The 25,948-nt window shown below is 42.5% G+C and overlaps 2 protein-coding genes across 2 annotated transcripts; one reads left to right on the forward strand and one right to left on the reverse strand.

The window, feature by feature from the left end:
• Positions 1-1,436: 1,436 nt before the first annotated feature.
• Positions 1,437-15,360, forward strand: LOC109903664 (RNA-binding protein MEX3A-like). Its single transcript, XM_031789789.1, has 2 exons — positions 1,437-1,985; positions 5,634-15,360. Exons 1-2 carry the CDS (start codon positions 1,562-1,564, stop codon positions 6,761-6,763), a joined length of 1,554 nt encoding a protein of 517 aa, XP_031645649.1. The 5' UTR covers positions 1,437-1,561; the 3' UTR covers positions 6,764-15,360.
• On the reverse strand, positions 14,760-25,364 carry LOC109908712 (ras-related protein Rab-11A). Its single transcript, XM_020507366.2, has 5 exons — positions 24,731-25,364; positions 22,061-22,256; positions 21,388-21,581; positions 20,354-20,434; positions 14,760-16,554 (listed from the first exon to the last, which is right to left on the reverse strand). The coding sequence occupies exons 1-5, from the start codon at positions 24,768-24,770 to the stop codon at positions 16,415-16,417; spliced, it is 651 nt and encodes a 216-aa protein (XP_020362955.1). The 5' UTR covers positions 24,771-25,364; the 3' UTR covers positions 14,760-16,414.
• Between the last annotated feature and the right edge of the window lie 584 nt (positions 25,365-25,948).

Here is a 25,948-nt window from a genome sequence, read left to right on the forward strand (position 1 = left end):
AACTATAGTTTTGTCAGTGCTGAACATATCACCCATTTGAGGGTGGCTTTTGTGACAAACGTCAAGGTTTCCACAGTTAGTTCGAAGGACACCAGAAACAGCAAGATAACATAATTGCTTATGCGAGATTCACAGTCAGAAGTAATGGAAACAGTCAATTATCGATCAAATGAACCGTATCATCGTTGGTAAGAGAGCAAGCACAGTGATTACCCCCACAGTTTGCCACAGCCCTGGCATGCGCACCCACACTGCGCCCGCGACAGGCACTATAGGCTATATTAGAGATAGGATACTGTTCCGCTCCATTTCACTATTGAGAGTTGAGAGTTTGTTTTGCTCACTTGTGAAATGAGACGTTGGCGACCGTTTAAATTAAAACACTGGAGATTAATTAATTAATTAATTGTACTATTATTTGTATTATTATTATTACTACTAAGCACATGTGTCTTTGTGTTATTATACAACCATGCCGCCAGGCGTGGCTTCTCTAGAGGACATTTTGGTATGTAGATTTCGCGAGGCAAACGCGGTTCTTTGTTCGCGCCAGGCAAGCAATGCTGCAAGCAAGAGCTCTGCTTACGGGAAATATGTAAGGACCTTTTTTAAGATCCCTGCTGCACAGGGTCTGCAACGCCTGTCTGACAACTCCCTTTCTCCTCTCCTCTCCTCCTCACCCCCTCCTCCTACGTTACAGCCCCCATGCGCAACGGCGCCCGAGACAACAACGCGGTGACCTGCCGCAACCCACGACGAGTGGGGTGGGCGGACCCCGAAATGTCACTTAACTCTTTCATTCACGATGGTAAGAATAACGCAAATCCTCCCCATACGGTGAACGAAGTCGTTAAGATTCCACAAATAAACTCCATCCAAAGTCCATCCATCCCTCCATAGGCTACTGCTGTGCGTCCCACCATAGACAATACAACATTGGAAATATATCAAAACAGTACACTCTGGTGCCCAATAGTCACTTGAATCGGGAAACAATCCTAAATGGATCCACTTTTGACATGTTATTGAGGGGGGAATTATTAGGCTATAGTCCATGCATCCTTGTGTAAGTAGCATACAGTACAAAGACCGTTGCGGTCTTGCATTGCAGGGATGGGGAATGAGTAGCGTGGCGTGGATCGAACGCATGGCTGATATGGACAAAGAAAAGGTGGAGGGGAAATTTTTATGTTTTTTTCTATACGTGGGGAAGAACGCGGGGGTTGGTTTCTGAGATGCCACAGGCTTGGGAACCTGAGACGGAATGGTATAACGGGAGAACGGCTCATTTTGTCTCAGCAAGGAGGGGACTGTATACCAGACGGGGTGGAGTGAAACATCGCCTAGCCCCTCTCGGTGCAGACGGCCTTGTGTCCCGTTTGCCTAGAGCTGGGAGAATACTGTATCGCAAGTAGGCCTATAGCAGACAGAGAGAGGGGCCGGTCTATGGGAGGGACTAGCGCAGAGGGAGAATTGGAAGAAGGAGGGGGCGGGGAGGCGGCACGGGTGCTGTTTCTCCAGTCTCTTTCCCCTGTCTTTGTCTCACACTCTTTTGTTAGCCATGCCTAGCCTGCTGGTTCTAGCAGGGATCATGGAGAAAAATGGGGGCTACGGCGGGGATCTAGTCGGCTCCGGGTTCGGAAGCGAAGGTCTCCTAGTGCCACCCGACGAGGAAGAAGACGACTCCCGTGCCCTGAGGGTCGCGCTGGGCCAGCTGTCTCTACTGGGGCTTGGTGAAGGCGAGGACGGTGGCGGGGCTCCTGGAACGGGAGTACAGGATCGGAGTAACAATAACAATAACCATCACAACCATACCAATAATATTGGCGGAGGTGGTGGTGACACAGGGCTTTTGCAAGGGAAGAACAAGTTATGTGTCCTGTACGAGGGTTCTTCAAGTGAGACGAAAGGACGAGGCTGCAACATAACAGAATGCGTCCCCGTGCCCAGCTCAGAACATGTGGCCGAAATAGTGGGGAGACAAGGTAAAGATTCCAACCAAATGTTCCTATTGAAAGTTATGTTGCTGTTCTGAGCTAAATGTGTCTCCCAGTAGTTTATAGGGTGTTTTGATAATGCTCTAACTGTTACGTTAGCTGGTGTTATTGATATAGAAAAGGGAGTGGTGTTATTTTTTGTTGTATTCTACCACTCTTTGACCATGGTAACAAATCTGTTTCAAGTTAACATACAGTGGTAGAAACTGCAACATTGTTGCAACTAGGCTCGGTTCTATTGTCCGTCTAGTGAATTTCAAATGTGGGGAGACACAAAGCAGGACTGTAACCGTTACCTCATGGGCGCATTATTCTACATCCAGTCATCAATGTCAGCTCACAGACGCACACTTCAGGCAGGGATAGCACTTGCTTCCTTTGTCGTCTGAACGCGCGAGACTGTTAAAAAAAACGCAACGTGCTACGGGTAACGGAGGAATCTCGTTCGCCCTGAAATGTTTACAAATTATTTATTCTCTTTATTGTGAATATAACTTGTATTTGAGTAACGATTGGCGTTTTCAAGCTGTTGTTTTCGGTTCTAATTATGTTCATTGTTTTTGTTGCTGACTGCCCCAGTGACACAATTAGACAATGGCAAAAGTGTTTCTCTGTTTTCTCTTTTCTTGAGCAGTTTAAAAGTGAATTCCCAGATTTAAGATGGATATATCTGTGTATTGAGTAATTGTCGAAGACCTCAACATGAACTTGAATGACAGCAGCTGTCAAACAAAGGTGTGAAAGTGAGAGGGGGGTGAGGGGAGGGGTACATTATTAGGCAGTGTTATTCCTATGATCATAGGAATCGAAGCGTGACTCAGCCAGAAGTTGAACCAACGTGTCGAGTTGAATGTTGTGCGATTCTTCTATTTTCTGATATAAGATAAGTACAAATAATAACAAACATATGTGGCCTTTTAAAAACCTATTGCCCATATTGTTATTGTGATCAACTCAAAATGGCTATTTATCAGACTGTAAATATATTGATTCTCCAGATTGCTTGTAACCTGTCCAACTCTCAGAACCAGCAACTCAAGGTTGTTGATTTTTATTTATTTATTTGTGCTACGTGGGTTTTTGTTTGACTGCACCTATTGTTGAGTGGCTCTGTTGTGATGAGTCCAAAAGATACAGAGGGGTTGGTTAGACAAGCAAGGATAAATGGGTGGGTCAGAGGCACAGGCACTGAAAGGGAGTCACACCCAGACACCCAAACCAAGGGCTCCCTTACCTAATGGGAGGAGAGGGGAGGGGGGGGGGGGGTGGAGGTAAGGGAAACCAATTCAGCCAGTGAATCCTAATTCATGTTTTTGGGGTTACACAAATTAACAGGTCCCCACAATGTCAAGTGGGTCCAAGGCAACAGAGACCATTTGCTTCAACTCCATTTTTCCACCGATGTGGGGATCTGGTTTTTGTAGTGCCGTTAAGTGCCCTCATCTTCCTGTGCGTCTCCTGTCGTTACTCTGAAGTGTTTTAATAGGGTAACTGAAGACAGCCGGAGGGTGGATCCACTGAGCACAAGTGCAGCAGAGGGCTTTGTGTTGACTGAGAAGTGCTGATTTGGGGGATTTGGGATGAGCTCCTTTTGATTCAGGGTCTCGTTAGTTAGTTCACATTTAACGCCCTCCTTCCCAGGGTCGACTACTGCCTGGTGAATCTGGCAAGTTAATGTCCTGTCCTGGAGAGGCAAATATTAGCGTTTTGTCCTTTGTCCAAGTCATTTGAATTGATTCTGGAGGATGATTTTGTGTTGTCTAGGGCTGTAATTATTACGACTTTAGGTCAAGGGTGGGTTTGCTGTGCATGCGCCACTAACAATGCACACAGTACTGGAAAGCATGCTCTCCAAATGAAAGACATGGCATACAGTTGTGGAATGATCTAGAATGATCTTTGTAAAGGTTTCAGTGGAGTACTTTTCTTTGTCTCCTCTGTTCATAGTTTTAAGTTTTACGTCGCCTATTGCTCTCAACTTAAATATCTATTCACCTTCCTGCTACAAAGGATCACAAAAACGTACATCTATCCTAAGTTAACACATGGTTTAATACAATAACATTGTGGTTATTACATGAGTTATAACCATCATACATATTCTAAAGCTTGAGTGTTCCATCTAACACCATCATGCTTGAATCCCAACAAGTATCATCACCGCCATCGTCCTCAATAAATAAATAATACATGTAGTTTGAACTCTTCAGCCCTTAGAGCCTCACTGAGTCACTCAGTCAGTGCCATCCAGGCTTCGGAAAGTTAGTGCCCTAGTAAGTGGGGCTATTTAGTAGCAGTAGGGAAGCACATTTCCCTCGGTTAGAGGTGATCATGACATTTGATCCACACTGCTAAAGTCCCTGCCCAGGGACTGCAGTTGAAAATAAGCAGGTTGACTAAAACTGGCACTTTTTTACAGTAATGTTGATTAATGTGCACTGTCCCTGGTAAAACGACATTTAATAAAGTAAGTCAAGTAAAGTGCATTTAGGCTACTGATGTAATGGTGTGCTGTGATTTGTAGTGCTACTCAGAAAGACAAGCTGAGACCTGACCATTGAATAAATTGATAGTTATTGTTACCAGACCACGGACATACATACGCCTCTTAAAGACCCTGCTAAGGGGAGAGACACTCAGGGATTCTTAGGGGTGGAACATAAACTTGCATTTCAGAATGAGAACGGTAGCTGCACACCTGCGTATATATGTCACCACAGGCTGCCGTAGTGGGGCGTTGCATACCGTTTCCTGTTGGGTGTAATATACAGAGTACGGCTGTGTTTACCATATCCCCCTTGACCTCAAGTGCTCTTAACAACCCTACTCTACAATTACAATTTTTTATTCTCCTCTTTGTGTTATTACAACGTCTCAGTATTAGAGACTAGGGTAATTTGACACGAAATAGCATTAACCTGTACTCTCTCAGATCTGGGATCTCGCTAAAAGCACTTAATATAGTCAGCCTTTACACACTGATCAAAAACAGAGCAAATGCACTGCAATAAACGACCCAAAAATGATGTATGTGTGGGCCGGAGGTACCAGACTTGTCAGTTCAAGAAGAGGGGCTGGTTGTTCGTGGCAACACTGTTGATTGCATCCATAACTGTAGCCATAGCACAGAATAGTTCTGATGTCCTTTGGAAACAGGTACAATATCTAATCTGTTTATCAATGTTTGTACATAGGAAATTAAATAAAGGGGTATTCTAAAAATACTTTGACGTCTACAGTCTCTTCAATTATTTCAGATTGTACAGCCGATTGAGACTTGATGCCATGTGAAAACATGTGACTTAGTAATGATAATCAATGCAGAAAAAAAAGTGTAATACTGTAAAATGTTGTAAAGGGGATAAAGACTGGTGACCATTTCTGGACTGTCTAAAAACTCTGAAGTTGCGAGCATTTTAGACCAAAATTTGCCATCTTTTAAAAAGGTATGTCAAAGGGCAACTATCAATTCTGTCTTTGTTTCCATAGAAGAGGAAACCAAAAAAATTGCTTTGTATTACCAAGTAGTAGTAACAATCTCAGCTATTTCAAATTCCTTATATTTGAAAATTGAACAGAAAATTGAATTAATTGTGACCTTGGCCATTTTCAAACTTTGCCTTTTTGTTTCTGCAGGTTGCAAGATCAAAGCCTTGCGAGCCAAGACCAACACCTACATCAAGACCCCCGTGAGGGGCGAGGAGCCTGTGTTTCTCATCACGGGCCGAAAGGAGGATGTGGCCCTGGCCCGGCGCGAGATCATCTCTGCCGCCGAGCACTTCTCCATGCTCCGAGCGTCTCGCAACAAGCTTGGCGTGTCCTTCAGCGGTTCCCCGCCTGCGCCCCTGCCGGGCCAGACCACCATCCAGGTGAGGGTGCCCTACCGCGTGGTGGGGCTGGTGGTGGGGCCCAAGGGTTCCACCATCAAACGCATCCAACAGCAAACCTGCACCTACATCGTCACCCCTAGCCGAGACCGTGACCCTGTCTTCGAGATCACGGGATCACCCAGCAACGCCGAGAGGGCCCGTGAGGAGATCGAGGCGCACATCGCATTCCGAACGGGAGGTCTGCATGACCACAACAATGAGAATGACTGCTTGGGGCCGGATGGTGGCAGCCCAGTAGGCTCCGGGGGTCTGGAGAGCCGCCTGCAGCAGGTGTGGGGTCTGCAGGGGGACCAGCGCAAGCCATTGACCAGTAGCTTCCGCCAGAACTTCTCAGATGCCATGGTTGGAGGAGGGGAAGGAGGTGGGGTAATCTTCAGCAAGGGCAACTTCAACAGCCCTGGAGAGAAGCCCTGCTCCTACTTTGGCTCAGAGGGCACCCAGAGTTGGGGAGACCCAGACTACCCAAAACAGGTGGCCTTCTATGCCCAGCAGCGCTCCAAGAGCTTTGGAGGCCTGCCCCTGCCCCTGACCAGACTCTCTCCAGGCCTTTCTGACCCCTGTGGAGGGAACAACGGCAACTCCTCGGGCACCAGCATCACTATTCTGTCTGGCTCGCCTCATGCCCAGGCCCGCCGTGCCCACAGCGAGCCAACCTCGGGCGTGGGGTTCCCTGGACGCCTCCCTGTACCGGACTCGCCACCGACCATCCTCCGGGACTGCATGACCTGCTTCGAGAGCAAAGTGACGGCCGCCCTGGTGCCCTGCGGCCACAACCTCTTCTGCATGGAGTGTGCCATCCGCATCTGTGAGCTCAACCATCCAGAGTGCCCGGTGTGCCACACCCTAGTCTCTCAGGCTATCCGAATATTCTCCTAAAAAACACCACGTCAGTTTTTATCATTCGTTTTATCACAGTGTTTGTTTGACAATTATTTACTATTATTATTATTATTATTATACTTTTCTCAGAAAATTTTAAACAAACAAGCAGATATTTTAGAAGGCACTGCTTGCTTTACTAAAAAGTATAAGAAATATTTTGACTTTTTTCTTTTATATATATATATATATACATATATATTTTATAAAAGTTTTGTTTATAAGAAAAGTATAGTACCTAGCATTTTTTTTTTTTTTTTTTTACTGCTGCTGTTTTTCATTCACGAATCACAGTGTGGGCGGAGTAGTAGGAACGTGAACAGTTTACGATTCAGATTTATTTTACCATGAAGTTGTTTTATATGGAGGAAAGGAAGGAGGTGATCATTGAGGTATCTTATCTGTACCTGAATGATATAGGAAGTCAAAATCAAACAGAAGGAAAAAGATTGAATCTTTCATTGCACCTTACAATCGTCTTAGTTTCGGATAGTCAGATTAATGATTGTCAATCATCCAGAAAAATGACGTAGCTGATGAAAAGGTAAATCCCCCAATGTGGCAACAAAAAAAATGGAACAAACTGTGATATTGTCATTGAAAGTCTAAATTTGTTCCAATCGAAGGACAGACTATTCCATCATTGTCACCTTTCTGACATTTGTATCCCTTTACAAGCTCGTTGTTATACCTGGTAGTCCTCCCTAAACACCTGTAAGAATGGTAACAATATAGGACAGAATAGCAGACAAACGCCTTTCTTTATGCACATATGTTTTATAGATTTCGTTTTTTAACAAAGAGGTGAATGAATGCTACCCATTGTATTGCTGAAATGTTCACTTCTGTTACACCTTGAATATCACTGCAGTTTGGTGAAAAGTTTCAGCGATGCCTGTTCCTCGTGGCACTTGAAAAGCATGTTTCTTTCGCCCGTGTTAAGCACTGATTTCATTTGTGAGGCCAAAAGCCTTGGAATTCTTCCAGTTGGCTAATTTGGGAGATCCGTCTCCCCGACGGACTAGTTTCAAAGCCAACTAATACCCACTTTATTGTCTTATGTGGTAATTTAGCTGTTATCTGAACGATGTAGGACAAAAACGAGAGCCACTTTTGACAGGCATCTCTCTGAGGTTTGCGCAGTTAGAGCGTCAGCCATTAGAGTGGACAGAAGCTGAGGAAAACACTGAGCTGTTCTCTGAATTGGTAATAGAGTGTGCCTAAATGGGCGAAAAGCTCCTAGAATACAGTACCACCATCCACAGAGCTCCCTCGCCACCCCCGTCCAGCAGCTTTGTATTTTAGCTCAGAGGCCTATAATTATCAGAGCTGTGCAGGAGCAGGTGTTTAATAGCGCACTGTGGATGTGACCTCAACTTGGAGGTCTTTTTTAGCCCCCTCTTTTTCTATTTTCTTTGGGAGTACCCCCCCCCCCTGCTTACTGTTCGATCGCTGGCTATTGAAGGTAGTAATGACTGCAGCCGGCCCACAATGCATTGCCTCACTGTGTGGGGCGTATTGTCTATGCCCAGTGGTGGCGTGGGCCCGGAGTGCTTGGACACGGCCCGGAGAGACTCATTGATAATTAGGCAAATTGTCCGTTCCAGGTGCGGACTGTGCGGGGGAACCTGGTGCTGACCGCCCCATCCCTCTGTCACAGGCACAGAAGGTCCACTCTGGGTGCAGCTGGGCGAATGGGACCCCTCCTTCCATATCCCCCTCCCTCTTTCCTTCTCTGCTGCTCTGAGATATCCCTACTGGGGAGAGGGGCCTCCTTTGTCCCAACACTCAGGAAAAAAGCAGCATATGAAATAAAGAGACCAACTGAACAGGCTGCCAGCTCTGAAATGAGAGTGAGGGGACTTTGGAGAAAGAAAGTGTCAGTAGATACAGTAATTACCTAGTGTAAATTTCCCACTGAACTAGATGTCTACATGTGTTCTCAATAAGATAGGGGTATGAAAGCATGCAGACATATATAATTTAAGAGTACGAGGAGTCTGATCACTTGGAGTTCATCACCCCACCTCAATTTGGATGGAGGCCTTTGTGACAGAGAGCGAGTGCAGATCGAAGTTTCCATAGAGAGGCCCCCCCCCTTTTTATCTCCCGTCTGTATGGGACATCCTGCAGCTGCCCACTCACCACAATCACACAGGCTTAGCCAATGGCAGGCTAGCACTGGGCCTTCAGAATGAAATCAGACGATTGTAATTGACAGGAAAGCGGAGGAAACGCCCCATTTAGCCACCACTCATGCTGAATCAAATTACACACCCTTTGCCTCTGCCTTAGCCCCAGCCTGGGGATTTCGGAGGGAGGGAGGGGGGATTAGAGCCGTTGGAGGATAAGAGGGGGGCTTTTGGGGGTGGAGAGAGAGATGGCTGCTCCCAAAGAAAAGAGAACCTGCCGATCTAGTCTTTGTGAGAGGGGTCATTTCTGTGTCTTCAGTGAAGGGGTAGTTAGAAGGCTGCTGCCTCATGTTTGCTGGTGGTGGCAGGTGAACAAGGACATGCTGGTGATTCAGCTGGTCTCCCACTAACACTGCATCAGATCGCTCTATTGCGTTTTTTCAGGAGAACACTTTTGCTCAACTTCTGTCCATCAAAATCTGACGAATAGTTACAATAGACTGTTGTCCCTAGTCTAGGCCGCAACAGAGCCCCCCTTTCCCCCATTGTATTGTCAGCAGACCACTCCTGTTGTCCGTGGACTGTGAAGAAATTGTACTTTCAGAGTATCTAAATTCTATGACATATATAGAAATTAATTTAATATTTATGAATGGGGAGAACTGCACAGTGGTTTGGTCTGAACTTTCAATGACAATTTCAAGGCAGTATAACGCTGTTAAATGAATATAGTATTTTCTATTCTTTTTTATTTTGTTTTAAGCCTTAATATTTTGTATTAAAATATTAATATTTCTTTCACTTTGGCATGAAAGTTTAGTGACATACAGTAGGCCTTCAATAGTATTGCCCCTTAAAAACAACTTTAACGTAACTATTTGTCAGAAAAGAATGTGAATCAACCGGGTTGGGTGGGATTAAATGGAATTGGGAAATTAGGCTCATAAAGACTTTACAATAAAATATAGAGTAAAGCACCTTATGAGAAAACACATAGAATTAATACCAAACTGACCGCTGATGGTGAATATTTCTTCATAGATTTTGAAAGCCATGCACATACTGTAAGGTTTCCCTTTCATGTTTTTCTAATATAATTATTGTTATTCCTTGTAGTAGTGGTATTATGGGAGACCTCTCATCCATTCAGTCAGTACTGATGACTTGGTTGAGTTTGCACTGGTTTAATGAGGGCTTTTTAGAGAGTCTCACTGTTTTAGAGGCTGTGGGAGAAATTTGCATTGTGCTTTGAGAAAGGATTCTGCACATCTGTGTATATATATATCAGTAATTTACGTCCAGTCAAATGCCTGCTATATAAGTGGGATTTTGATTATTTTTACAAGGTGAAAATATCATTTTGAATTTGTTTGTTTATGGACTTTGAAGATCACTTTGATATATATATATATAATGTCCCCTCATCCTTAAACATAAAGACGTATATTGATAGGCTACTTATATGTATGGATCTAATACACTTAAGCATTTCATCAAGTCAAATATATAGATAAGAATACCACAATACCACATACTGTAATGATGAATACAGGGCTGTATTGATGTTTCCACTGACATATACCGATACATTCTCTCAAATATGTAAAGACATGTGTTCTAAAATATTCCTAGATCCTTTTGGATGAATCAGGTTTTATGTACATTAGGATGAAAAGCAATAATGTCAATACTGCAACAGTAAACAAAAGAGCCAGTTTAGTAAGTTCAAAGAAAATCAGCGCCATCCATAACACAACCTTGATTCATTTGGATATTATTCCATTTTTGTCTATCTTCTAAAAAACGCATATGGATTCATGCCAATTTAGGATGAGAAATGTAATTAATTAGTATCGGTTTCAGGCACAAGAGCATGTTTTTGTTGCTTTCCTACGTCTTGTTTTTAGTAATTTTTGACTGCTTAATCCCGTCTTTTTCACATTGAATATTAATAAGACTGCAAGCATACCTCAAATACAGGGTGTGCCAACACCAGTGCAACCTCAAGATTTCCTCTTAGTATCTGTGGAATTTTGAGAACACAATACCTATTATTTGGAAGAGACCAATTGCATTGTAAAAGTAAGCTTTTCAGTGTACATACAATGCTTTTCAGGAACATAACATGAACAATTGAGGCATTTCCTGTCTGTCGAAAGCAGGAACTCATAACTCCTATGGTGATAGATTGGTGTTTAAGTGACAACTTAAATCACACACTAAAGTAGACGCAATGGTAAGACAGAAGGTTGGATTATTTCCATAGGATCTGTCCAAGACCTCTTCCATATGAACGTATACTGATGCCCAATGCATTGAGCCAAACATTTTCATCACTTGACAAAGTAGCATTTATTTAACATGTATTACTCTGTATTTATTCATGTTTAGGGAGAAACATTTATAGTTACCATAAGCATATTTTGAGAATATATTTCAGTTTTTAGATTGGTTCCAAAACATGTTTTGTAACTGATTTGATGGCACAATTTAATTATTTCTTTATGCTGTCTGTTATAAGTAGTTGTCATTATCCAGCTTTTAGCTGATTTAAAATAAAAGGTCAAAAGGTAGCCAAAGAACAAAACCTTGGGAGAGGTTCGAGGACATCGATAGGAATTATATTGCTGATCATAAGCTTACAATTCTACGAATGTTAACACATTTCGCCCTTACAACAGTTTGGATTTATTGATGAAGGTGGCTGAGGTCAATACAATAATAATCAGCGTTTGTTTTTAATAACCCACTAGTGATAGTTTTGTCAAAAGTCGTACAGCATACAAGCTTTAGTCAATATCTGTGAAATGGAGCTTGTCTCAATAAAGACATCCTGTTTCAGTTTGGTCTTGTATTATGCTACAGTAGCTTCAGTGATCAACTGCCCAATCACTGCCCAAAGACACCAATCCTAATGCGTCACCCTCTTACGTTGTATTTATATTGGTATTATTGCCAACTTAGATTTATAAATAATTATGTCAATAAGTTTTGTTTCATCATCACAGCTGTTAATGTGAAAAGGCTAGACTTGTCTTGGAAAGTTGATGTTTCTTCAGAATGGGGCAGGAAAACATACTAAATTTGCAAAGAAACTGGGTAGAGATTTGTATTTGTTTACAATTCTGTTCAAATTCATGTTGAATTGCAGCTGAAGGGCTAGATTCGTCTCAAAGACCCCAGACTGAACAATAGTTGAATAATGCATAAGAGAGTTGTTAAGATTACACAAATACCCTGCAGTACCTTTGTTAGAGTTTTAAAAAACAATACTGCGGTTTTAATTTAATATTGTTTCTAGTTAACTTTATTCACCATGTCAAAGTATGATAGTTGAAGTTTAGTACAGTACATAAGAGTAACAGTAAAATTAAGATCCCATGGCATTAACATATTTCATCAACATAACCACAAGGTGTATAAAAAGCTTTAAAGAAATTAAGATGGACATATATTTAATTCCATATATTTACCTCGCGGTGTAATTGGTATAGAAATTAAAATAATGACTGTCTTATAAGATGAGGTATAGCTTGATATATGCACCCACTCTACCAGAATATGAAGTACTCCACTTCCTTTAGTGGAGAAACAAAGATGGCGGTGAGATAACTCTTAGGGGGATGTCTATTTCATTAACCATTTTTTTCAATTGTTAGTGTTCTTTACAATATATTAAAGTAACCATAGAAACTCTGAACAGTTTCCTTCTCTTTAACAAATGTACAACTCTTTATGCATTATGTATAACAATAATAGCACCCCTTTCAAGGAGTGATAGGAAATCCTTTAAATTGATGCACTTAAGCAATTATTCCGACCTATCATAATCACAAGATGAGCAAGTAATGCATTTGAATGTAAAATAAATTACCAGTGCACTCCTTTTACCTATTGGTTTATACATTTTAAAGTGAGCTGAAAATAAATTGTGAGAAGGTTTCATCGCAGTCTATATTTGAGTTCATCCACATACATTTATAGAAAGCAACTTAAAAATAATAATATTATTACAGTTTCTTAAATCTATTTTGCTAACATGGGTTATTATTTCATAGAAAGACGGGGAATAAGTCAGTTTCAGGATGTTATTTATGAAAATCTTAAAATGAAGAAAACATGAGTAACCTCAAGAAATGTGTTTTTTAGTTAAAAATTCAAAAAGTTAATATATTTCTAAACACAGGAAAGTTGGTTTCTGCTAACTGCTAAAAGTTTTATTTATGAAAGTTATGGACTCGCCTCCACTATATTTCATTATAAATGAAATAAGAGTTGATGTGGGTTCCCCATAGCTTATGTTTTAACTTCCGATATGCACTATTTCAAAGAACACCAGTGCATTCACAGTGGAATTATGACAGAAAATATAATATTTTTAGGATTTGGAGGTAATTTAGTCACTGAGCATCAATTCCATGCCTCAATTACACCTTTTTTTTCTTGCATCAGCACTCTTTCTCTATGCTGCCTGCTTACCTTTTCCCCTTTGACTAACCCCATACTGACTGGCCCCATTACACATTTCCTCTGGAGTCTTAACTTGCTTTTATTAATCTCTAACTTTTTATGCTAACACAGCTTCAGTTGTGATTGCAATGCTGAGAACGAGTGATTAAGGTGTCCCGCAGGGGCACATGTAACGTATACAGATACACACATTCATATGTCTACTACTTGGGACCCTTTGTGATTGGTAAGGCAAGAGAGGACATCATCAAAGCCTTAATGAAGGATTACCTAAAAATTGGGCTCAAATTTCTTAGTGAAAACATGACAGGGTGGGAACTGAGCTGAGTGATCAATAGATTAGCACATAGGCACACTGTGTAGTAGATCTATGGTAACCAGCCACACACACACCAACACATTCATATCCGTACTTGTTTGCATGTATCTTGTATGGTCACTTAGACTGGATAAACACCACAGATGCTATGTGTTTGGTTTTAACACAAGGGGTCTGGGGCTGGTTGTTCCTTGTAGATTTTCATAGTTGGCGCCCCTTCAGAAACAGAAAAAAAGGACAAGTGTTTCAGGTGAAGCAAAGAGACCGTTTCAGTCCCCATGTGACACTCAGTATGTTGTCCTTTTCATTTTCTCATCAGTTTTATAAGAGGGGAGGAAAGCTTGGTTGTCATTCCTTCACATATGGATGAACCTAAAATGTATTTATTTAAATCTCAAAACTAGGTAGTTAAAAGTGAACATTTGTCGTACAAGTCAACATGCCAGGACGGTATATTTTCCGCCACCACTGACCGAAGCATGGGGACTGAAATGACCTTCCGGCCTTCACGTTGTCCTCTTCTGAAGGGGCCACCGCAGTCTGACAGTTTGTCTTTGGTAGTGTTTCTTCAGATTCTCCCGGCAACGTAGAAGTGTTTCATACCGGTCTTATAGTGGTCTTTGTGCATTAGTTTTGGGTCAGCATCTCCTGGCTTTAGTTTCTGGTATCTCTGTGATCAGTGAGAGAGGGTTTGCCATGTGGCTGGCCATCACTTTGATAAAATAAAGTCTTCTTTGAACTGTTACAGTGTGTCATGCCCGCAAGAGGCATGTGATATTGCAGGTTTATTTCTTAGCACATGTTGTGAATCATTTTTGACATTTTATTATTGTATCTGCGCCATATTAGTTTTGGTTTCTGTTATTTTTTCAAAGATTCAAGATGTATTGTAAATGTTTCTAATAAAACAAAAATGAAATTGTTTCCGATGGATGCTCTTTGCTTTGTCTTGAGTATTTAAAAAAAGTTGCAGTTGTGAAATGGCAAACAAGTACCATGAGTGAATTACCATACAGTAACTCCACAGTATGTAATTTTTCATTGAAAAGTAGGCACAAATAAGAAGCAAGACTTAAGAAATTACATTTATTTATACATGTGCAATCTAAAATGTACACATGAGAATTAACATTTTAAAAACCTAACCTTTACATCCCAATTTACTATTGGGAATGCCACAAGGGAAAAAAGACTCAGCAGGATAATGACTGTTTACACTGTTGACCTTCGGCTGTGGTAATGGCACCCTCAAACTTTCCCCACACCTCCCCTCTAGCAGATCTATAAGGGCTAGTATCCTCCCTAGTGCTTACTCTTACCAACAGAACTACACACACCCAGAAAAGAGAAAATATAACCATACAAAGAGACCTGGGAAACTCTTAAGGGATATCCCAGAAGGCATGATACGGTTCCAGTTACATACAGTGGATAAGGGGGGTGGGGGGGCAGTGGAGGAGTTCATTTACAGTAAAACAAGCCATCTTGTGTACATCAGAGACGCAGCAGGGCTGAGTGCCCTTACTACCCATCTCTTGCAACATGAGCCGTACATCCATCTAGGACAGCAGGCCGCAGGGAGGGCTCCACTCAGACCATGGTATATGACCACCACGCCAACCAATATCCCCTCATCACCCTCACATATCTCCACAGTCACGGAGAAATCGACAGCCATTCAGTTAAACCGGAAAAGGATGGTTCACGGTGATAAAAGGATAACACCCAAAAGAGCAAGACTGTCTTTTTTGCTAACAAAGAATAGGCCTGTGTGAGAAATATTGCTGTGCACAAAGTATTTTGTAATGGGTTTCAACAGGGAGGAAAATGTTGATCACAAAAAAATCTGAAGAGCAAACTTTATTTTGTGTAAAGACTAAAAAGGGAAGTCGAAGAGCACTGATAAAATGGACATGAAAAGTTCTCCATGAACCCCCATTTTGTGCAGTTTAGATTGGCCTGACATTCAACCAGGAACATTTGGGATAAGATGGCTTAACTCCTCAGTTCCCCATTAGCCAAGAGTAGTTACATTTAATAACTAGATCATAAAAGGATTTGATTACCAGTGAAATCAAGAACAAAAAGAGAGGACACCCGTCATCTATAGTAAGCAGCTTCAGATCAAACCCACCCAGTGTTGCATGTTAACACAAACCCTTTGGTCAAACAAGACCTCAATATAGTGTGAAATAAATATAATTGGGACAAACTCAAATATGTTTGGGAGGAGCTGCCTGACAATGGAGAGGTGGGGGTTACATTTCAGTGAAATCAGGTCTTCACTGCCAAATCTTATTGCCCCTTCTCTATGCTGGGGAATTGGGTGTGTTCACAGGCTTATTAAATTGAGCTGACAATGGTGGGTGGGTGGGGTCAGTTCACAATGAGTGAGACAAACTGTGGAAAGATATGGAGGATATCCAAACATGCTAAATTTCTCAATTCATGTAAATTAGGTCATGTCCTCTTTCATTTTTAAAACCAATCAAGCCAAGGCATAACCATAAAGCTTATTGAATTAGATGGGGACAGACTTCTCAGAGGAAACAATGCATAGAGGCTATGGAAACACTTGGTTGCCCCCTTGGTCTCCCTGTCCTTCTGTCTCCCTGTGTATCTCTCCACTTGTTTCTGTCTGCCTGTATCCTTGTCTCTAGGTTTCTCTTCCTTGTCTTCCAGTCCTCCCTCCCAGTCTACTCGTCTGTCCCTGACGGTGGTGAGGCCTCAGTTGTTCTGGCAGCAGGCACTTGACTTGGCAGCGTTCTGCGTGGGCTGCACTGTGATCGGCACCACATTGGAGTTGGGCGAGAAGTCGGCGTCGCTGCGGCCCGTCATTTGCCTCTGGGACACAATGTTGTAGATGGCTGCAGGAGACGGACAGACAGACAGGTGAGGACACAACAGTTGCTGTTGGGTTGTTGGGTGATGAGAAAGGGAGAGTTTCGTCAAAGACTACAGTGGATACAAAACTGAGAACAAGATGGTCATGCAATTGGGACCTAACATGATTTCACTTTCCAGGGTTTTGTAAATAACAAAAACATGAAATGGAGACAAGCTATCATAGAAACCAGCAGCACCCCATGGCTCCTGGGGATTGAACTTCTGCACCTTCCCTAGGATTACTCTTGAGTCTGGCACGCAAAACTAACTTCAGACTGACTCATACATGCCACTGACTGGCTGGCGAATCCCCAAGTCAGTTCCCTGCCTCTAAATCAGCAAGATATTGAAAACGAGCAGACAAGACGACTTCAACTAACCCTTGACCTGGTATTTCAACCACTAGCTACAGTCAACATGCTTCCCAGGTCAGGGAGTCTCTAGTTCAATTCCTATGCTTGAGCACTGCTATGCACTCTGTTGTTCCCTCTTAAATGAGCTAATTAGAACATTCTATGAATAACACATTTGTTTAAGAGTAGAATTACTAAGTGTTCAACTTCAGGCAGCGGGAATTGTATGTGGAGGAGGAAAGCAGAACACATAGCAGGGAGCATGCTGACAGCCCTATATCAATTGATTTGAAGGCCTCACTCAGTGAGGCTTGTTCCTCAGACACTCTTGGGTTTGAGTCGGCCGTTGCCCATTTTTTATTTTATAGCGGCCATGCATTAACAAGGGCCTTTCTAAGGTGTGGCTAATACGTCAATGCCTCTCAGTAAGTTGCTCTTGTAGAGGTACTTAATGTGAGTTGTGATGGGTATGAGGGACTAAATTGTGTCTTTGTAAAACGATGAGACTTCTGGAAAGAAGCGCTAAACTACTTCTATACTCGAGTCGAGGCAAATTACACTGAAACATGCATGAGAGCACCAGCTGTTCCGGACAACTGTGTGATCACGCTCTCCACATCCAATGTGAGTAAGGCCTTAAAACAGAGCAACATTCACAAGGTCGCAGGGCCAGACGGATTACCAGGACATGTACTGCGAGCATGCACTGATCAACTGGCAAGTGTCTTCACTGACATTTTCAACCTCTCCCTGTCTGTAATACCAACATGTTTTAAGTAGACCACCATAGTGTTCTTGGGCACAGGGACTAAGGTAACCTTCCTAAATGACTACCAACCCGTAGCCTTCACGTCTGTTGCCATGAAGTGTTTTGAAAGGCTGGTCATGACTCACAACACCATTATCCCAGAAACCCTAGACACAGTTCAATTTTCATACCGCCTTAATTAACAGTTCCACAGATGATGCAATCTCTATTGCACTCCACACTGCCCTTTCCAACCTGGACAAAAGGAACACCTATGTGAGAATGCTATTCATTGACTATAGCTCAGCGTTCAACACCATAGTGCCCTCAAAGCTCATCAAAGGACCCTGGGACGAAACACCTCCCTCTGCAACTGGATCCTGAACTTCCTGACAGCCCGCAGGTGGTAAGGATAGGTAACAAGACATGCGCCACGCTGATCCTCAACACAGGGGCCCCTCAGGGGTGTGTGCTCAGTCCCCTCCTGTATGCCCTGTTCACTCATGACTGCACGGCCAGGCACAACTCCAGCACCATCATTAAGTTTGGCAATGACAACAGTGGTAGGCCTGAACAACGACAAGACAGCCTATAGGGAGGTCAGAGACCTGACAATGTGGTGCCAGGACAACAACCTCTCCCTCAACATGATCAAGACAAAGGAGAGGATTGTGGACTACAGGAAAAAGCGGGCCGAGCATGCCCCCATTCTCATCGATTGGGCTGTAGTGGAGCAGGTTGAGAGCTTCAAATTCCTTGGTGTCCACAACAACCTAACATGGTCCAAGCACATCAAGACAGTCGTGAAGAGGGCCCGACAAAACCTATTCCCCCCTCAGGAGACAGAAGATTTGTCATGGGTCCTCAGATCCTAAAAATGTTATACAGCTGCACCATTGAGGGCATCCTGACTGGTTGCATCACTGCCTGGTATGGCAACTGCTCGGCACCCCACCGTAAGGCACTACAGAGGGTAGTGCGTACGGCCCAGTACATCACTGGGGCCAAGCTTCCTGCCATCCAGGACCTCTATACCCGGTGGTGTCAGAGGAAGTCCCTAAAAATGGTCAAAGACTCCAGCCACCCTAGTCATAGACTGTTCTCTCTGCTACCGCACAGCAAGCAGTACCAGATCGCCAAGTCTAGGTCCAAGAGGCTTCTAAACAGCTTCTATCCCCAAGCCATAAGACTCCTGAACATCCAATCAAATGGATACCCAGACTATTTGCATTGACCACCCCCCTCCCCTCTCTCTCTTTTACACCACTGCTACTCTATTATTATCTATGCATAGTCACTTTAATAACTCTACCTACATATTACCTCGACTAACCGGTGCCCCCACACATCAACTCTGTACCGGTAGCTCCTGTATATAGTCTCGCTATTGTTATTTTACTGCTGCTCTTTAACTACTTGTTACTTTTATTTAACTGCATTGTTGGTTAGGGGCTTGTAAGTAAGCATTTTACTGTAAGGTCTACACCTGTTGTATTCGGCGCATGTAACTAATAACATTTGATAGCTCACACTTGTATTTCAATGTACATATTGCGACCTGGCCAAAAAAAATGCTTTAGTCATTTCCTGGCAAACAGCAGATCTGATTGAGGCTCACACAAAGTGTCATTGTCTGAGTGTGCCAATTACAGATGCTTTTGACCTTAAAAAATGTCAGGTACTGTTCAATTTACTGCAGAGTAATCTTACAGTAGAGGCCTCGTAATAACCTGAATTTTGCTGCCATCTATTGGCGGAAGATGAGCCACCACTGAACAAATGGATTACAAAGCTCTGAGTACAAATCATTTATATATAAACTAAATGGCCTAAATGGCCATTAATAAGATGTGTGAAGAGGAGACCTTTACTTGGACTAGCAACTCTTTAAGCCTTTTAAGTTAGAGTAGGCCAGCTCTTTCACAAGATGGCATGATTCTGTGTGCACTACATGGTGAACACAAGTTGCTTTGGGGCAATTTCACTTCAAAAATGTTTACCAAACACAAACCATAGATTTTTTTATGCATAGAACACTATGCATAAAGACTAATTTGAACTATTTCCACAGAAAATATGACAAACATATTTACAGGAAGGGCTGCACAGGCACAAAGTTTGGTAATAATAAAAACTGAGATTTTACTGTAATTCTGCAGTTTCCAATAAATGTTATTTTATAATTTACTGTATAAATTGTTAAATGTAGTTACTGTGCATAGAATTGTATGGTTTGTTAAACTTTTTTTTTTTAAATCAATGGTTTTTGTTTAGCATACATTTAAAAGTAAAAAATTGGAGTCGGGCAATTCCATCGTTACCGAATTACACTGTTAAAAACCACAAGCAGTCCCAGTGTATATGGTATGCAGCGTAGCATGGTATATTTAAGCATTAAGGCCCGAGCGGGTGCGGTATCTGGCCAATATATCACGGCTAAAGGCTGTTCTTAAGCACGACGCAATGCAGAGTGCCTGGACACAGCCCTTAGCCTTGGCATACTGGCCAGATACCACAAACCCCTGAGGTGCCTTATTGCTATTATAAACTGGTTACCAATGTAATTAGAGCAGTAAAAATAAATGTTTTGTCATACCCATGGTATACGGTCTGATATACCACAGCTGTCAGCCAATCTGCAGTCAGGGCTAAACCACCCAGTTCATAATGTACACTAACCTGTGAGAATAGTCTGGAAAGCCAGCTCCACATTAGAGGAGTCTAACGCCGAGGTCTCCAGGAAAGACAGTCCATGCTTCTCTGTGAAAGTGGAGAGAGAAAAAAAAAACCTCACAGGTCATATTCATTGTCCGTACTAGTAGGCACTTCATAAAACAGCCACCCAGTCATCATACATCAGCAATGAGGCTATTTGCAACAGCCACCACAGTGTAGACTAACTGATAGAGCAAATATGAAAATGGCATGTCATCGGTGACCCTTTGTAGTCGTGCTGCATGAGCCAACCCTAGTAACAAATCAATAGCAGAAATTGAACGAGAGCCTGTGGTTTCACATGGCATGCTTGTTTAATCTACACAATGACGTCTTCTAGAACAATTTCATTCATTCATTTATTTATTTATATATAAATAAACACTCTTATCTAGAGCAATTTACAAGTTAAAGTGTATTCCATGCAGGAAATAAGACTCAAGGTCATAAGTAAACACTTGAAACATTATGCAGAGCTACAAAGGAGAAGTGTGATAAGCTGGAAATGTCACATTGGAGTGTGGAGAGAAGCTAAAAATCACAGTGGAATCAACTTGACCGGCTTTTTTTTCTATTGCTGGGATGTGAATTCAGAACCATGGGCTGTTAACCACTGACAGAGGCAGCCTGATGGGAGCTCTGTTGTCTCCACATCAAAGAGCAGCCCCTAAGGGGAAAGTAGACAGTGGAAGGCATTCCCTTGTCCACTGCGAGGCTCAGGTGCATCACTTTCCGCAGATTATTTTTGAAATGTGTTTAAAATGCCCTTATTCCAATTTTGAAAGCGAGATTATGGCCATATTTACCAAAACATTGTTTTTTGTGTTCAGATTGCCGTATTGCTTTGTCTACTGCTATTGCGAATGAAAAAGCTAAAATTATTGAGGGAGAAACAACTCTCCTGTACTGTTGTCCCCTTGGCTTGTAATGCTTTGGAAGAATCAGCACAAACAGATTAACAAGATGGCTATAAAAAAAAATTGTTGATGTGAGGATACCTGCCAAGGCCTTGGCCTCATCCGTGGGCACAGCCCTGAGGTGGCGCAGGTCACTCTTGTTTCCCACCAGCATGATGACAATGTTGCTGTCAGCGTGGTCCTGCAGCTCCTTCAGCCAGCGTTCAGCGTTTTCATACGTCAGGTGCTTGGCAATGTCGTACACCAGCAGAGCCCCCACTGCCCCACGGTAGTACCTACACAGAGGACAGGAGGAGGGAAATACGTTTTACTGGGAGCCGTGCTGAACAGAACAGCCGAGCATTGGCTGAGTCAATGGAGTGGTAGATTTAGTTTGTCGTTCCCAACATGAAATGCTATTGTATACATCATAAGCAAAGGACTCAGTTGTCAACAAGATGAGAACATTTGAAAATTAGCAGAAGTAGGCTGGAATGTTCTATATACGCACAAATATCCTCAATGGCTGGGTTTACACAGGAAGCCCAAGTCTGATATTTTTTCCATTGATTGGTCATTTGACCAATCCCATCAGCCCATCAGATCTTTCAGAGCTCATTTGTGAAAGGGATCTGAGGGTATTGTTCAAATGACCAATTAGTTAAATAAAGATCAGAATTGGGCTGCTTGTCTAAACACTGCAAATATGTCAAAAGGTACCTGACAGACACAAAACAAACAAATCTCTATGCGTGTGAGCTGTGTTATTACTCACGCTGAGGTGATGGCTCTGTAGCGCTCCTGTCCTGCCGTGTCCCAGATCTGGGCCTTGACAGTCTTGCCTTCCACATGGATGCTGCGCGTGGCAAACTCCACCCCAATGGTGCTCTTGCTCTCCAGGTTGAACTCGTTGCGGGTGAAGCGGGACAGCAGGTTACTCTTACCCACTCCAGAGTCCCCAATCAGCACCACTGGAGCACACAGAGAGGATCAAAGGCATGAGTCAGACAGACACCAGCAGAATAACAATACATTACATTACCCACTGTACAGGGGTCTACAAACAACATATTTTCAACAATGTAGGAACAGGGACACTCAGTAGGGGTAAAACAGGCCTGCCAAAAAAAATAGTGGTAGAAGATACGACAGCTCCTGATTGGAACGCACCATGTGTCTGATGTTCTGTTAGTGATTAACGGTCTACTGAGAGGCCTGACTATACTTGACTGTAGTTCAATAAACAATATTTGTGTTTTTGCTATAGACAAAGCCCCATGATGTGAAGTTTTGACCTTGCGAGGTAGCACCTAGGCTAAGTATTGTCACAAATGACCGAAGTTTGATTTAATTGACCAAGAACATGATGCCTTGTGTAGTTCAGCCTATTCACTTAGCACCACCACTGAACCCTGCCCTTATGGAGCAATTAAACATTTGGCACCTGTTCCCGTTGACACCCATTCATTTCCAAACACAAGGCGGGGTGTTGGGAAAGAGAATTTTACAATGACTGAAATCCAGGTGAGTCAGGAGGAAAACCCTAACTCAAACTCACCACCCTGTTATTAGGAAATAGGAGCTTCTTGTGTGTTGATGAGGCCTTATTGACAAATGTCCTACTCCCACAGAATGTAAGCTATCAAACAAGCTAAGCATGGAACCTCATCACATGAAAATGCTACAGTGGCGCAACAGACAGTTAGAAACCTGCCTACCAATTGACGATTGTGCCGACTGACTCAAGCTAGGAAATCCTAAAAGAAGTTAACTTGTTCCACAGGAAATCCATTGGCAACTCTTCACATCAGCTAGTAACATGAGAACTGGGAGTATGTAGTTCCAAGAACATCCTTGTCATTTACAAGAAGGACTGAACTACAATTCCATTAGACTAGCCTATCTTCAGGTCATGCTATCTGGTAAGAGTGATAATATGGTGGCAGAGGAACTAACAGCAGCATTATGCAACTTTCAGTGTACCTGTCCCCAGAAACATATCACCACCAATTTAGGCTAAGGTATTGTGTAGGCTGCATTCCAGAGTTCTAAAAGATACAACCATTCTACAATAATTGTTATATTCTTGAACGCCATCACTACATAGCATAGGCCTAAACAGTGTAGTCTAGCTTCCTTAAAAATCCTAATTCTATTTCCCAATACAGTATAAGGAAGTTATTTTAAGAAGGCCCATCTTATCTGGAAGTCAAATCAACAAGAGAGCATATGTTATTTGTAAAGAGAGCACTCAGTAGGAGTCCTTTAAACAAGAAAGCTGGTCAACTTGCTGTGCAACACTTACAAGCGCCTAGTCGGGAGTAGTGATTCAACCACTCACCTGACTGACTCATGCCTAAACACTGAGGGTGCAGTAAAGAAAGCAATTAAAAGCAGGAAACTGGAGGGGGAGGAACCTACTGGTTATGTGGCCTACTGACAGTCCTCACTTTAGGCTCTATGGGGCAGTGCATTCTAGCTGTGTAATCTAATCTATCTTCACTACGGTCAGAGGCCTGCTGTATAGGGACAGACAGACACACACTCGATTGATTCATTCATGCAGGTCTTTCCAGTTTGACAACACATGCTTGCGGTTCTATATTTGAACAAATTACCCTGCACTTTATTTCCCTTGGTCCAGGACAAAACAACCCGAGGGAAGTAGTTAGTGTAAGTAAGTACAGGTGAGCAGTAAGTATGCACTATTATTGTAATATACCAACTGTTGTTGTATTCTTAAATGTAGGCCTACACATTCTCATATGTAGGCCTAACAATAGGCTACAGTGCATGCGCACAGGAAAGTCTGGGAAAGGTACGACTAAACAACATAGAACATAAGGTTCAACAAGTAATGTTGAGTTGGGGCCAATAAGCTTTCACTCTGTGCTATCTGTTAGATGAATTAGGCCAAGGTCATCTTCATTCATATGTGAACAGATCGTGGAGATGACTGCCTTCTCTAAACCTAGAGTGACCCACCACTAAACCAGGTCAATGGAATCCCTACACACAGAATGGTGCTTAAAGGCTAAACCATGTGGACTGGTCACCTTAGGGCAATCCGTTTGAGTAAATGTAGTATTTTGAAGTGTCATCCTGCCATTGTCAGTGGGCTATGACTCCTGTTGACCAATACTTCCTCTCCTGATGATTGGGTCATAGGCCCACCACAAGATGACTAAACAACAGATGCCACTTAATGGATAGTTACTTGGTGCTTATTAACTGAGTGTTTAGTGCTGTTGCAATCAATTAGCCTACTACACAGTTGTTGCCATATTTCTACTGAAAACAGTCCGAATAATTTTGACAGGGCGGAAGCGGGGACAAATGAAATGTATTACATTGAAAGCGGTGTGGCGCTGAACCAACTGTAGGTCGAAATTACTACACTCAAAAAAATTGCAATGTCCTAGTAAAGTACCGTAAAAACACTCACCTTTGAAAAGATAGTCATATTCGTCTTCTCTATTCGTCATTTCTTCAACGTTTCTACCTATGGAAATGTTCAAACCCTCCCGTGGTCGTTTCTCTGTTCAATTCGACAAAACTTATTGACCATTTATCTCGCGACCGACCGCTTCCTTAGAACGAACAACCGAGTCAAAAAGGTACATTCGCACTATATCAACACCTGTAATATATTATTCGATTATATGTATCCTATTTGACTGTGAAATTTTTAAAGACAACAAACTATCTTTCACAAACTTTCGACTCCTCTTCCCGATCACTTGTAATGTGCCATTTCCGAGCGACGTAACGTCGAGTCTCTAGCCCCGCCCTTTACCCAGTTTCGACTGGCCAATCGAAGACTGATACCTGTCACTGACTTTCCTGTGATTGGTCTACATTGTTGCCATTCATGATTTGCCTCCACTGATCCTACTCATCGCTTCTTGGGTGACGTCTTCAGTCTCAAGCCGTCCCAGGTATGCTGATGCCGCGTTCAGAACACCTGGGACCTTGGATCTCGGGAATCTCCGACTTCGGACTTCAGTGCGTTCTAGACAACTGGGAACTACTGCACACAGCTCGGACACCCATGTATACCCCACAAGACATGCCACCAGAGGTCTCTTCACAGTCCCCAAGTCCACATTATATATATGATGTGGTAGTAGAGGCCTGACGGAACACACTTAATATGTTATGAATGTATTGTAATGTTTTTAAAATGTATAACTATCTTAATTTTGCTGGACCCCAGCAGCAGCTAATGTGGATCCATACTAATCCATACAAAACAAAACTCGGAAAAAACGAGTTCCGATTGGGAAAAATATTTTTGAACGGTCATCCAACTCGGAATTCCAGGTCGGGAACTCGGGCCACTTTTTACAGCTCCGACTTTCGACCTGAAGATCACTGACGTCAGGATTTTAACACGTTTTTTTTCTTCCGGGTGCCCAGTTGTCTTGAAAGCACCATGAGCCTCAGGTTTAATTTATCATTGACACGGTATCATAATGACGTCACAGCACTGCAGCACGTGAACTGTAGGCTACGCTTATGCAACTAAATATATGCAATTAATATATACTTCTTTGTCAATCTGGATGTAGGCCTATCAGCCTATTTATTGTATTTTTTTGCACCTTGGGTCTGAAAAAAGCACTATAAATTAAATGTATTATTATTATTGTTATTATAGGTT

The sequence above is a fragment of the Oncorhynchus kisutch genome, linkage group LG2 (genome assembly GCF_002021735.2).
Source record: "Oncorhynchus kisutch isolate 150728-3 linkage group LG2, Okis_V2, whole genome shotgun sequence".
Taxonomy (NCBI): domain Eukaryota; kingdom Metazoa; phylum Chordata; class Actinopteri; order Salmoniformes; family Salmonidae; genus Oncorhynchus; species Oncorhynchus kisutch.

Bases quoted from the DNA above. Each gene is read 5' to 3' on its own strand.
- LOC109903664 (XM_031789789.1), top strand. From the start codon at position 1,562: ATGCCTAGCCTGCTGGTTCTAGCAGGGATCATGGAGAAAAATGGGGGC. The intron at 1,986-5,633 runs GTAAAGATTCCA...TTGTTTCTGCAG, and splicing joins CGAAATAGTGGGGAGACAAG to GTTGCAAGATCAAAGCCTTG.
- LOC109908712 (XM_020507366.2), bottom strand. From the start codon at position 24,770: ATGACGAATAGAGAAGACGAATATGACTATCTTTTCAAAG. The intron at 20,435-21,387 runs GTATCCTCACAT...CCACTTTCACAG, and splicing joins TGAGGCCAAGGCCTTGGCAG to AGAAGCATGGACTGTCTTTC. The intron at 16,555-20,353 runs GTTAGTGTACAT...CGTCTCCTGCAG, and splicing joins TTTCCAGACTATTCTCACAG to CCATCTACAACATTGTGTCC.